The sequence below is a fragment of the Mustela putorius genome, unplaced genomic scaffold (genome assembly GCF_011764305.1).
Source record: "Mustela putorius furo isolate JIRA1106 unplaced genomic scaffold, ASM1176430v1.1 tig00000135_pilon_pilon_pilon, whole genome shotgun sequence".
In the NCBI taxonomy this organism is placed as follows: Eukaryota; Metazoa; Chordata; class Mammalia; order Carnivora; family Mustelidae; genus Mustela; species Mustela putorius.
In genome coordinates, this window is record NW_025421292.1 from 2804205 (window position 1) to 2817581 (window position 13377).

Sequence of the window (13377 nt, forward strand, 5' to 3'; positions counted from 1 at the left end):
TTTTTTCCCCCTCTGTTTTAAGGTCTCCTTATTCCCTGGGCTTGGGTATCCTCTCCCGCTTAATATTTATTTTTAAAGATGCCCTTTTCCTTACAATGGCCTCTTTGATATGTCAGTAAACCATGCAGGGCTTATTTTTCAAGTGGCTGTTCTTTTGGATTTGTGCCATGCATTTATCACGGGCTTCCAATAAAGCACTTTGAAAAAGAAATAGGCTCCAGGCTTTCTATGGGCTGTAACTTTTTAAAACAATTCCTTTCATTTCTCCCCCTTAATGCCCTCATTCTGTCTCAGTTTCCCTTTCTAAAACTGAGCAATCAAATGATGGATTCACCCCCCCCCCTTTCCCGTTAGCAGGCTGAATGTGTATTGTGGTCACTATTGACGGAGTGGTTTACCCATGACCACTCAGTGCTCCAGTGTGGTCACTGTGCAGACCCAGATCTGGCCTCCTATTGCCTGCAGTTCAAGTATTTCCCAAGCAGCCAGCATTCCTGGGCACATCAATCCTCACCTTTATATTGTTAATTGACTCTCTATCATCTCGAGATAAAAATCCAAGCTCTTCCCACCTCCTAGAATGGCTCTGATAAAAAGACTGAACAGGCCAAGTACTGGTGAAGAGAAGGAACTGGAACTGTTGCACTGCTGATGGGAAGTGTGAGATGGGGCAGCCGCCCTGGAAAACAGTCAGGCAGGTCCTCAAAATGTTAGTCAGAATTACTGCTAGACCCAGTGACTCCATTCCTAGGCAGATACCCCAGAGGGCTGAAAATGTACGTCTACACAAAAACTCGTGCATGGGTATTCACAGCAGCGTTGGTCACGGTTAGCCAAAAACTGAAAACAGCGCCAAGGCCCAGCAACAGGTGAATGGATTAAAAATGTGTGGCATAGGGACACCTGGTGGCTCAGTGGGTTAAAGACTCTGCCTTTGGCTCAGGTCATGATCCCAGCATCCTGGGATAGAGCCCCACATCAGCTCTCTGATTGGCAGGGACCCTGCTTCCTCCTCTCTCACTGCCTGCTGCCTACTGGTGATCTCTGTCAGATAAATAAATAAAATCTTAAAAAAAAAAAAAAAAAAAAAAAAGATGTGTGGGGCACCTGGGTGGCTCAGTGGGTTAAAGCCTCTGCCTTCATCTCAGGTCATGATCCCAGGGTCCTGGAATCAAGCCCCGCATTGGGCTCTCTGCTCAGCGGAAGCCTGCTTCCTCCTCTCTCTCTGCCTACTTGTGATCTCTGTCTGTCAAATAATAAATAAATAAAATCTTAAAAAAAAAAATGTGTGGCATATCCACACAGTGGAATTCACACACAGCAATAAGGAAGTACTCAGGCAGGCCACAACACTGGAGTCTTAGAACAATGACACTAAGAACCCAGACTATGAAAGAATGCATTCCTTACAATGCCGTTTTGATAAAACTCTAGAAAAGGCAAACTTATCTATATGACAGAAAGCAGAGCGCTGTTCCCCTGGAGATGAGGGTGGGGAAGAGCGAGGGCTTACAAACAGAAGGAGACTTCTGGAGTGATAGATATGTTCATTACCTTGATTTCATGAGCATATCCATATGTAAAAACCAATCAGATTGGATGTCTAAACAGATGCACTTTATTGTATGTCCATGATACCTCAGTAAAGCTGAAAAACAAAAGAATTGAAAATAAGACACTTCCTAGACTTGGCCAAGGAAGCCCCAGCCTTCTCTAATACTCCACGGGGAACCAGCTGGGCCAGCCACCATTATTGCTTCTTGCTATTAGTCCAAACTGTAAGGTGTACTTCAGATGGTCATGGTGACCCACGGGTCACAGAAGGCCCACCAGCCTTCCCGTGGAGTGCACTTGCTCTCTCCTCCCTGAAAGCCACCAATACAACCAACCATAATGGCTAAGCCACTTATCACTTAGTGTGTATTTCTAGGTCTGCCTTCCCTAATTCTGGAGAAACTCTGTAGTAAGGATGTTTCTCAGTTACTTTCATATTCCCAATTTAGTTTTGAAGAGATTTTTTTTTTAATTTTGTAAGTGTTCTTTCCACATAAGGGGATAATACAACATTTCAGAGACAACTCTTTAAGGACATCATTCATGCAGCTAAGAATTACGAAGGAGCTACTGCTCACGAAGCACTGAGCGAGGCCCCCAGAGCAAGGCTCAGTGTCACAATGGAGAAGAAATTTTCACAGTTTCAACAGCCTGTTCAAGCTAAGAGATGCTGCAGGCACTAACGAGACACCTCATTTGATGTTAAAGGAGTAACTTCTCTCAGGAAAGGCTTCTTTGAGGTGATATTTAGTCTGAAGAACGAAGAATGAATAGGAACCCTGAGTGGGTTGGGGTGGGAGAGTTTCCCTGAAATGGACCACTGCATGCAAAGAAGCTGAGAAAGACAGCAAGCTAGGTTAGCTGGGTCCTGGAACTTGGAGCCTTGTTTTGTTTGGTAGGCAGATGCAAAGTTTTGATGCACCTGTCAGGCCATGTAAGGAGTTCAGCATTCGTTTAGATTCTAGAAGACTCTAGAAGGCAACACAGAGCTTTTGAAAGATTTTAAGCTGGGGAATATCTTGTCCACATTTGTGTTTCCAAAAAATAACCTTGGCAGGGCAAAGCTGGAGGCAGGGAACCTCTTAGGAAGGGATTACAGCAGTTCTGGGAAAGTTACCGGCTGCCTGAGGTGCCGGCAAGGAGGAAAGTTTGCAACAGGAGGATCTGTTATACGTTTGCTTCCACCTCCAGCCCGGTTGTCTGTTTGCTGGTAGATCACCAGATTCCTTCTATAGCATCCTAAGACCATGTCCTTGTCCTGACAGCCTAACCAAAAATGGCCCTCTTACCCAAGTTGTTGATACTTTCTCTGAGAGCCAAGAGTCCTTCACCATTCATTGGAAATAGACAAACCTTGTTCCCAGGACAGTGACCAAACCAGGATCTCTCTCACGCTTGGGCTTTGAAACAAGTGCTATCAACAAGATTTTCTCCCATCTTTCTCCAATGTTTTAAGAAGTAAAAGGATCAACCAATTCTAAGGGTTCAGCATTAAAGCAGCAGAAGTCCATGACCCCACGTATTCCCAAACTTTGGAGAAGAATTTGATCGTGAGTGAGCCTGTCTTTTAGTTCTCAGAGGCCTGGCTTCTAGAAACAAGGGCAGGGATGGGAAATCCTAGCCACCATGGGCCCATGCTGCCATGCTGGAGGCCCAGGCCAGGCACCCGAGTAAGGAGTGTCCCAGAGAGCCCTCATGTTTGGGGCTAGAGGACACATCCTTCTCAAAAACATCTGTCTCCCAGCCCCTAACATAGGCATATGGTAGTTGCTTCTTGAAGATCTACAGTTAGGACTTTAAGCAAATCACAGACTTAAAGCTGCTACCAGCACTACCTATAAGGGAGACTGTTTCAGGGAAAGGGGGTTTATGTATTGGAAAGTCAGTGTTGAACTAGGGAAATTTGTCCTCAGCTGTCAGCACCCCAAATCCCTTACAAATCCTTAGCAACCTTTGTTGGTGGTAGTAGTGGTAGTGGGGTTTAGCGGGTGAGCTTCCAGGCTGGTGGGGAGATGTGAAGCTGTGAAGCAAACAGACCCTGGATGATGGACCAGGTTGCCCCAAAACTTGCACCCACTACAGGTTGTGCTCCAGGAGGCCTCTCCCTGCCTTCTAACCGGCTGTACAGGTGATCTTCCTAGGCATTTGTAATAGTCAACATCCGTTTTTACCCCCCCCCCAAAAAACCCTAATTTTTGACGAGAATTTCCTGACACCATCCTACATTCTGGTTTTCCTATAAAGGATGGAAAGCATCTTCACGGTGCCTGACTGGTCTCCCCCTTCCTCTGCTCAACAAACCCTACTCTGGGTCACTCCAGCAGTCATTCATCCCTTCCGCCCTGCACGTAGAATTCACTCTGGACATAATTATTTACCACTTAACAGTAGCTAGCATACACTTTTAAAAATTAAACTCTATGCCCAACGTGCTTGAACTCACGACCCCAAGATCAAGAGTCACATGCCCTATAAGCTGAGCCAGTCAGGTGCCCATGGCATACAGACTTTCAGTGTTTAGCTTTGGTTTTGTTTTCCTAGGTAGACTTAAGTCTTTTAAGGCAAATCTTGAGGCTGGTTTCCCAGAGCACTAGCACTGATCCCTGAACAGCTAATCAATGATTATTGATTGTTAGTGGTATTCAATCTACCAATGTAGGGGGAGGGGGCTGGCCAGCAGCGAAAGAGCCGCCTCTGTTGGGTTATGTCCACAGGCTACAATCCTACCTTGTATATTCCTTGAGTGATGTTGGAGAATATATCCTGGAACTAATTTAAGTCATGAGGAAAGGAGTTGGCAAGGAGCCCTAGCCAAAAAAGTGATATTTAAGGGCCAGAAAATCAGCAAGGTTATAGAGGAAACCCATCTGCTTGCTCGCTGGCTTTGGTGGGAAACAGAAAGGCTGGGAGCTTATTAGCATTTCATAGTGGAATCCAGGTTAAACAATCACAAGGCGTGTGAACACAGGCAAACCACTTGACATCACTTGAGCCAGCAGAAAAATTGGATAAAAAGCAATCTTTGGCAAGGAAGCCAAGGCCACACTGAAACAGCTTCCCCAAACACCACCTTTCTGCCAAAGCAAGCTTCTACTTATTGGTGGCTCAGAATACAAAGCTCATCTCTTAAAACTAGTGTTTTAAGTCCTCATTTGGTATTGCTGTCGGCTGCCACCTTGTGGTCCATATTACAGCCGCCTACCGAGACAAACAGGTTGCTGCTACCAGCACAAAACCACCTGTTCCCAAATGTTATGAATCTCACTTTGCTAACTGTCCATCTCTGTACAACGCTTGGCAGAGTCCCCCCACGCCCTTAAGATCCACTAGTTACCAGTTCCACAGAGAAAACTCACCTTGGCAGACACGTCGAGTTGTTGGCCCGAAGTTGCTGCCTCAAAGTATTTGACCCCATTCCTGTGTACTTCCTACAACCATCACCAGTCATGGTTCCATCTGTAAGCCAAAGCCAGTATTTGACCCAGCAAACCTCTGCAGGATTATGCCCCTGAAATTCTCACTGGCTGCACCTTCATGGCACCAACAAGGTCCCTTGGTATCTTTACCAAGATGGCACTTGGCCCCACTGGGGAATGTCACCACTCTAATCCATTTACTCCCATCACATGTAGGTAGGGCCACCACTTAAAAAGGCTCCAGGACACTGGACAAGTGTTCCCTCCTTTTAAAGGAGCCCTGGACTGGGGCACCTGTGTGGTTCAGATGGTTAGCATCTGCCTTTGGCTCAGGTCACAATCTCCAGGTCCTAGGACAGAGCCCCATCTTGGGCTGCCAGCTCAGAGGGAGTCTGCTTCTCCCTCTGCCTGTGCACTTTTAAATGAATAAATAAAATCTTTAAAATAAATAAATAAAGGAACCTGGGATGGCAAGAGTTCCAACCAGCTATTGTGATTATGTAAAAACAAAAACTCCCATGGGTTCTTCCTGTGGCTGGTGGTTCCCTTCAGGTGTTTGTGCAATTTTAACTGTTTCCTCCTTCCATTCATATAAACCTTAACCCTTGAAGGTTGAGACTAAATTCTGGGGTTAACAGAGCAGCAACATGCCCCCACTGCAGAGCTGCACCAGCAGGAACTGCCTAGAGAAGATGCCCCGCTCTCCAAGTAGCCCCCGAAAAGCAACCACACTGGACAGCACATCCTGGAACACAGGGCCAGGACTGCATCCCTAAACAGCCACATGTGATGCCACCCTGCATGGGGATGACCCCTTACCCCAGTCCAGTCTTGCCCCATTTACATTGTAATCCTTCTGTCATTCCTGTTCAGGCCACATAATGCAAACCAAATAGTACACAACAAGATTAATTTTTTTCTGGCTACAAATTTATTCAACACAAAACAATCTCCAACTTTACTGAGGTGGCTGACCACGTCCACGACCAAATCCGCCTCTCTGCAAGAGAAAACAGACAGCATGAGCATTAGTAGCAGGCTGAGCAGCAGGCCTCATTATCACAGGACAGGGCCCCGTGAAGCTCAAGAGTTCAGGCCATAAATTCAGCCCTGCCTTTTACTATGAGGCCACATTCACCACCCAGGCCGGTTTCCACATCTGTAAAATGGGAATATGGATACCCACGCAAGGGTATGTTTATACACACACATACACACACACACGCGCGCACGTGCACGCGCTCACACACACACACCCTCCCTCTCAGCACAGGACAAGACCTTGTGCCTGCCACACACACCACCTTCCCACAAACGAGGCCACAGAGAACACTTGTGCCATGATGACCTGCCACAGAACAGCTGTCACTCCAATAGGGCTACGCCCGCCCCGTGCCAGGCACTCTGCCTAATCGCACAAGCACCTGCCACAACTACAACTGGAACTCCTATTTTAAAGAGGAGGAAAATAGAAGCACAGCAGGGATGTGTCCAATATCACATCATCTGAAAAAGATGAAGACCCTGACCCCAGCCATCTTGGTTCTAGAACTCACTCAATCTCTAGTCTGGAGTTCTTTTTTTTTTTTTTTTTCCTAGTCTGGAGTTCTTAACCCTAAATCTTAATTCATGAAAATAAGGGAGTCACAATTACGATGCTCACTAATGAAGAAACCAACACTATGCCACATGTAATACTGATTTGGGAGACTCATTTCAGTAATATATCTATTTACAAAAGTTTACATACTCCATCTTCATGTAAAAACTCAGAATTCATGTTATTTTTGGGGGGATCCACTGTAGCAAGGGGTGGACCCACCACACTGCATAGGATCCCTAGAACTTGTAGGCCCCCAGGACCAGGCCAGAACAATGACTAGGGAGAGCCAACAGGGATACTCACAAACTGGAACTCAGTTGCTGAACCAGCCCCAGCCTCAGCTTTCTTGTCGGCACCAGCTGGAAGGAGAAATACCAATTCGGAGTCATCTTATGTTATGATCTGTTACAGACCAAGGGAAGACAGGTCTCCAGGATGATTCTGCAGAAGCCATGTCCGCAAATGTACCCCGGGAAGTACCCTGTGAACCACTCCTGCCCCTCCCTTTCCTGGGGCAGCTTTCCTTAAATCATCCTTCCAAACTCACAGCCCAAACTGTCACTTCCAGGAAGGCTGCCCAGACCACAAAGCCTGGGATATGTGCCCCTCTCTATGGCCAAAGAGGACCCTCGTTTCCCACTGAGTTACTTACATGCTTCAGATTGGCATCTAGCTTACAGAAGAGATAAAGGACACGAAGGCCCACAAAAGCAAAACCAACCAGCAGCATGACCATGATAAAAAATAAGATGAAAGACCCAGTGCTGCCCTGCCTGTACGGTGGCCACTAGTCCAAACTGAGGTGTGTGCAACATACATGTAAGTTGTCAAAATTTAAGAGAATGCAAAACATCTTGCTAATGTTTATACAGATTACATGTTAAAATAACATTTTAAAATATACTGGATTTAGGGTGCGTGGCTGGCTCAGCGGGTAGAGCATGCAACTCTTGTTCTTGGGGTTGTAGGTTTGAGTCCCATGTTGGGTGTATATCATTTAAAATTAAAAAACAAAACAAAACAAAACAAAAAACCATACTGGATTTAAAAAATTATTGCTGTAAACTACCTTCCACTTGTCTTAGGTGTGGCCACTAGGAAATGTTATGGTTCACGAGGGATGTGGATGGAGACAGCACCATCAGGGGGCGTAGTCTCACTAATATCTCAATTAGGTCTCACGCTGGCCCATTTCAGACCACATCCATCATTAGGCTCTTGCCCCTCACTTCCCTGCAGCCCAAGCTACCATGTCCCCAACTCTACTTTTGTTCAGGCTGCTCTCACCCCACCTCAACTTGGGAAACCCATGAGGCTCAGGCCCAACCTTGTCTCCCTGACTGATTCCGCACGTGGTGTGACCTCTAGTAGGAGCAACCATTAACTTCTTCTGAACTGAGAGCCTGTTCGTTTGAAAAATTCTTACTATTCAGTAACATACTCAAGTCAAGTAATCACTTCTATTTCATATTTCAACAATTAGCAGCCATGACCAGAGACAGGCAAGAGTAAAGAACTTAATGAAAATTCCTCTTCATGGGACACCTGGGTGGCTCAGTGGGTTAAAGCAGCCTTTGGCTCAGGTCATGATCCCAGGGTCCTGGGATCAAGCCCCACATTGGGCTCTTTGCTCAGCAGGGAGCCTGCTCCCTGCCCCCCGCGACCTCTCTCTGCCTGCCTCTCTGCCTACTTGTGATCTGTCAAATAAATAAATAAATAAAATCTTAAAAAAAAAAAAAAAGAAAAGAAAATGCCCCTTCATACTTTGCTTTCATATCACCATCAACTGCTTCTCAACAAAGATATGGACTATTGAAAAAAAGTCCCAAGCCCTGGGATGGTTAAGTCACTCACGGTGGCTCAGTCAGTTAAGCATCCGCCTTTGCAGGTCATGATCCCAGGGTCCTGGGATGGAGTACCACATCAGGCTCCCTACTCAGCAGGGAGTCTACATCACCCCCCCCTCTGCCTGCTGCTCCCCCTGCCTGTGCACTCTGACAAATAAATAAATAAAACCCTTTAAAAAATAAATAAAATAAATCCCAAGCCCTACCATGGCCCACAGAGCTATGAGACCTACATCCTCAATATGACTCTCCTGCTGCCTTCTGCTTCAGAAAGCCATGTGCCTTCATGGTCGTCCCCCAGGGAGCCACTGGCTGACTCCTTCCTTCAGGTGTTTGCTTATTAAATCGTACTTCTGCAGCTTTCCCTGATAACTGCACCACTGATCCCTCTGCTTGAATTTTTCCCTGCAGCACCCATGCCATGGACATACTAGACAGTCCTTTCTGCTTACTAGTTTCCTACTACTAAAACGCAATTTCAATGAGAAACGTCTTTTGTCTGTTATGCACACTGTCTTTGGCTCCCAGAACAGAGCCTGGCAAGTCACACTCAATGTATATACATTATCTGAATGAACAAACATCTGTTATTCCAAATCAATGCAAACACCTGCTGTTTAAAAACTAAATTTTTTTCTGTTTAAAACTATTTTTTAAGAAAACAGTAAGGATAACTTAAGTGGGCGCCCTCAAGAATCTGTGACACAGGAACACAACTACAAAACTAAGAAAAGCATGTTGCTTTCTTGAAAGTTTTCAATTTTGCTCTAGAGGTCTTCAACAGAACTTGTCTGTATCCCCAATGAAGCAGGCTTTTGTCCTAACCCCACCCATCAAACCCCTGCAAGGACTCCAGCTAAAAAAGACCTGAAGATTGAGACCAAGAATCTTTCCTGGTCACCTTGGCACTTTCAAGGGCTGAGCCCCAGCCAGGGTGCCCAAGAATCCAAGGACTCTTCCCCAATGCCCCCGACAGAGAGGATGCTTCACTCACGGGGCACAGCGCTTCGTCTGTAGGTGTCTCTGTCAGCTTCCCCTCGTGTGAGTCTTGCAGGTCGCTCTCCCTCCAGACCTATACAAATTAAATGACATGTGAATGTAGGGCAATGTGCAGACTCTGTGCCCTTCAGGATGAGAAAAGTGGAAACAACTTAGTTATGCTGGGTTAAAGGGGACAGAACTCTTGGACCCAGAGCTATCAGCTAGAAATTTTGTCATCACCGACACTGGCTTCTCCAGAGCCTAGAACACGCAAAATTAAAATGCCACCCATCTGTAAAAGGATCACTTTTTTCTGTTCTATTTCTCAACCCAGACACACATTTTCCAATTACTTGGCAAATTAAGCAATCCAACCGTTTCTACAAACATCTGAACAGCCAAAATTTTGAACATTACCCATCTCTGAAGTGGAAAATCTCCTGGGCAAACAGAAAAGGAGGTACCATAAGCTGAAAGCCCCACTTCCAGTAGTCAGGGTGTAAATACAGAGGCCACCAAAGAGTCCTTAGTTGCTCTGGGCTTCTTCATACACCTCACTAGATTGTGGATATAACGGCAGATTTAAAAACTACTCTTAAGGGGCGCCTGGGTGGCTCAGTGGGTTAAAGCCTCTGCCTTCGGCTCAGGTCATGATCTCAGGGTCCTGTGATCGAGCCCCACATTGGGCTCTCTGCTCAGCGGGGAGCCTGCTTCCTCACTCTCTCTGCCTGCTTCTCTGCCTACCTGTGATCTCTTTGTGTCAAATAAATAAATAAAATATTTGTTTAAAAAAAGCTACTTTTAAGATACTCTCATCAACACTGGAAGTTTAATCTGGTACCTTCTTCACCTAGTTACCCTGGAACTTTCCTTCAAATCCACATGATTAGAATATAGATCGTAGTTATCTTGAATATCACAGGTTTGAACTGCATGGGTTCACAATCCCTTTTTCGATAAAAGTATAGTAGTACAGTAAATATGTTGATTATTTTCTTAATGTTCTCTTCTTTATTTTAAGGCTATCAATAAACTATTTCTTATCAGTAAGATTCTGGTCAACAGCAGACTATTAATAGTTTTCAAAAAATCAAAAATCTTGGACAATGGGGGTGGGTGGGTGGGAATGGGGACAATGACGTCACAGGCGCCCTGACTGCTAAGTTGTTCCAAGGGTCAACTATATATTTTTTTAGTATGAGAAGTTAGATTGAACCTGTAGTGAGTGACTAAAATAAATAAATGCCAGGTCCCATCTATGCCAACCAAATCAGAATCAGTGGGGTCCAGACAATGGAACCTCCCCCACCCTGGGATTCCAAGATGTAGTGGAGAACCTTTCCTCCACTGATACATAATCCCACCCAACCACCAGAATCCCACCAGGAAGCTGTCATTAAAAAATACAAATTCCTGGGCGCCTGGGTGGCTCAGTGGGTTAAGCCACTGCCTTCGGCTCAGGTCATGATCCCAGGGTCCTGGGATCGAGTCCCGCATCGGGCTCTCTGCTCAGCAGGGAGCCTGCTTCCTTCTCTCTCTCTGCCTACTTGTAATCTCTCTCTGTCAAATAAATAAATAAAATCTTTAAAAAAAAAAAAAAATACAAATTCCTGAGCGCTACCAAGCCTGTCTCCACGGGAATCTGGGCAGTCTGGTGATCTGTTTTAGGACCCTCTGCACCTCATCACCCAAGCCCACAAACTGCTGCTCCTACAAAGTTCCTGTGTTAAGTTCTTTCAGAATCTAAAGAAAGAGAACCATAACCTTGACAACCTGCAACTGTGAGCCAACCATGATCTTGAGCCAGAATGTAATTCATCCCCCACAAGCACATCCTTTCACGCTACAACTATATACACACCCGCCCTCCCCTATCTGACTTTTGTTTTTGCTCTCATTGCCAAGAAACTCTAGAACACTCTCCATCTCTTTCACATGTGGTAAACAGCTTTGCTCTGGTCTTGAAGAGTTACTCAATGCCCAACCATACATGCCAGGACACAAACTATGCTCTGTTTAATGGCATCCCTGAAGACCTGACCTAATCGCGGTTCCATGACAAGGTACAAAGGTTCCAGGCCTTGGCCCAGGTCCTGCAAGCCAGAGCCCCCTCTTAAGTGGACACCAATGGTGTATGGTAAGACCTCGTCTGTCTGATCCCCCCAAGTTTCATATACATTCCCCCAGAGAAGGATCAACTTCAGAGCAGGCCTTTACACGGGCAACATACCTTTGGGCCGTGGTCTGCCAGTCTCAGGGCGGCTGCGGCGCAGAGTGGCAGGCACAATCTCAGGGGGCAGGTGGAGGTAATCGCGCAGATACTGGATACCCTCGTTGGTAAGGTACCAGTAGAAATGTCTCCAGGCAAACTGTTCCTTTACGTAGCCTCGTGATTTGAGAGACTGGAAGACAGAACACAACTATCAAGACAGAACCAGAGGCTTCAATCTAGAAGCTTGGCGCAAAAGGACGCTAAATTGCATAGACGAGTTTTCATGGTGTATCTACCTCAGCGCCCTTCAAGGCAGCAAGCAGCTCTGGCTGTCCTGACCTCTCCTTGGAATGTGCCTCGAACATTTAGTGGAAAATCCCTCCATCTGCACCCCACTCGAGCAGCCCCCAGGCTACCTGCATGGCCTTCATGACGTGAAGATTGGGCACGTTCTTGTCTGCCAACTCAGGGTGTTTGGGCATGTGGACATCCTTCTTGGCCACCATCACTCCCTCCTTGAAAAGGAGTTCATAAATGGCAATTCGGTTCTTCTTGGGCATCAACATCTGGAAGGAAGCATATCATCAGGAACATTTCTGAGCAATGAAGCCAGGGCCCAGCAACCAAGTTCAGGACCCCAGAACGATCCCCAGGGAATCCCAGTCCAAGGGGCGGGTACCTCAAACCACACCGTGATCAACCTGCAGAGAGAACTTCAAACCCTGCAAAACTGAAAGCCCCTGGTTACCCTCCTCCACCTCCCAAACACGCTGGAGGAAAAACTTGCCATGATGTTTGAGCAAAACAGGAGTAGGGTTACTGCTCGCTACAGACTTTACTCTCACACCCACAGAAATATAACGTAGGGGCGGGGGGCAGCAAACCTTGTATTCCCGGACTATTTGGGGAAACATCAGCAACTGTACCTAGCGCGGAATACTTGCAGGGGCAAGGACGCAGGGTGGGCCTGGAGGGGAGCCCTCCCTTCGTGACAGGCCGCTGACCCCAAACCAAAAGGCCAAGGCCTTCGCACCCTCATCCCCTACCTCTCTTTCCTCCAAACCAGAGCTCCAGGGCCACCAGGAGGCGGCCAAGGATGAGGGACTCCGGAGCGAAACAAAGGCGGGCAAGGGGGACCGCAGTCTCCCTAACCTCGCCAGAAGAGTCGCCGCGGCACCAGGGTTTCAATCCTCCCCTCCTCGACCTCCGCCAACCGGCCGCCAATCTTCTACCAGCTCCCCCCCGCACCCCCCCGCCGTGTGCCCCCGGCCCATCTATTCAGAAATGGGCGCACGGTGAGCCACAGGGGCTCCCCCGCCCCGACGCCGGGGACGAGCGACGACTACGACAGCTGGAAAGCCAGGATGGACACCGATAGAAAGCGGACCGCGGAGAAACGCACCTCGGCGGCTGCTACGTCCGGTGCCGGAGCTGGAAAGGAAGGGGCATGCGCGACGCGGCGCGGCGTCTCTTCCGGGCTGGCGTGCTCCGCCCCCCGCGAGGACCCGCGGGCTGCCTGGGGTGGCCTCGGAGGTGCCTAAAAGGGGCTGGATCGGAGGCACCCGCGGACGCTGACCTCCCCGACCAGACGCGCACGTGGGAGCCCTCACTGGAACCTGTGAGCCTGCGTGCTTGTTCGGAGCATGGTTACTTTTATTCTTGGACAGGCACTTTAGAAGCACGCCACTTCTTTATTTCTCATCGACAAATTAACATTATCATGGAAGTAATAGATGTTTTTTGAGCGGGGAGAGAATATATAGA

At 47.3% G+C, this 13377-nt stretch overlaps 1 protein-coding gene across 1 annotated transcript; it reads right to left on the reverse strand.

Moving 5' to 3' along the window:
* Window positions 1-5878: 5878 nt before the first annotated feature.
* RPS10 (ribosomal protein S10) lies at window positions 5879-13153 on the reverse strand. Its single transcript, XM_013044800.2, has 6 exons — window positions 13016-13153; window positions 12030-12179; window positions 11632-11803; window positions 9415-9492; window positions 6877-6932; window positions 5879-5970 (listed from the first exon to the last, which is right to left on the reverse strand). Exons 2-6 carry the CDS (start codon window positions 12177-12179, stop codon window positions 5929-5931), a joined length of 498 nt encoding a protein of 165 aa, XP_012900254.1. The 5' UTR covers window positions 13016-13153; the 3' UTR covers window positions 5879-5928.
* Window positions 13154-13377: the final 224 nt, after the last annotated feature.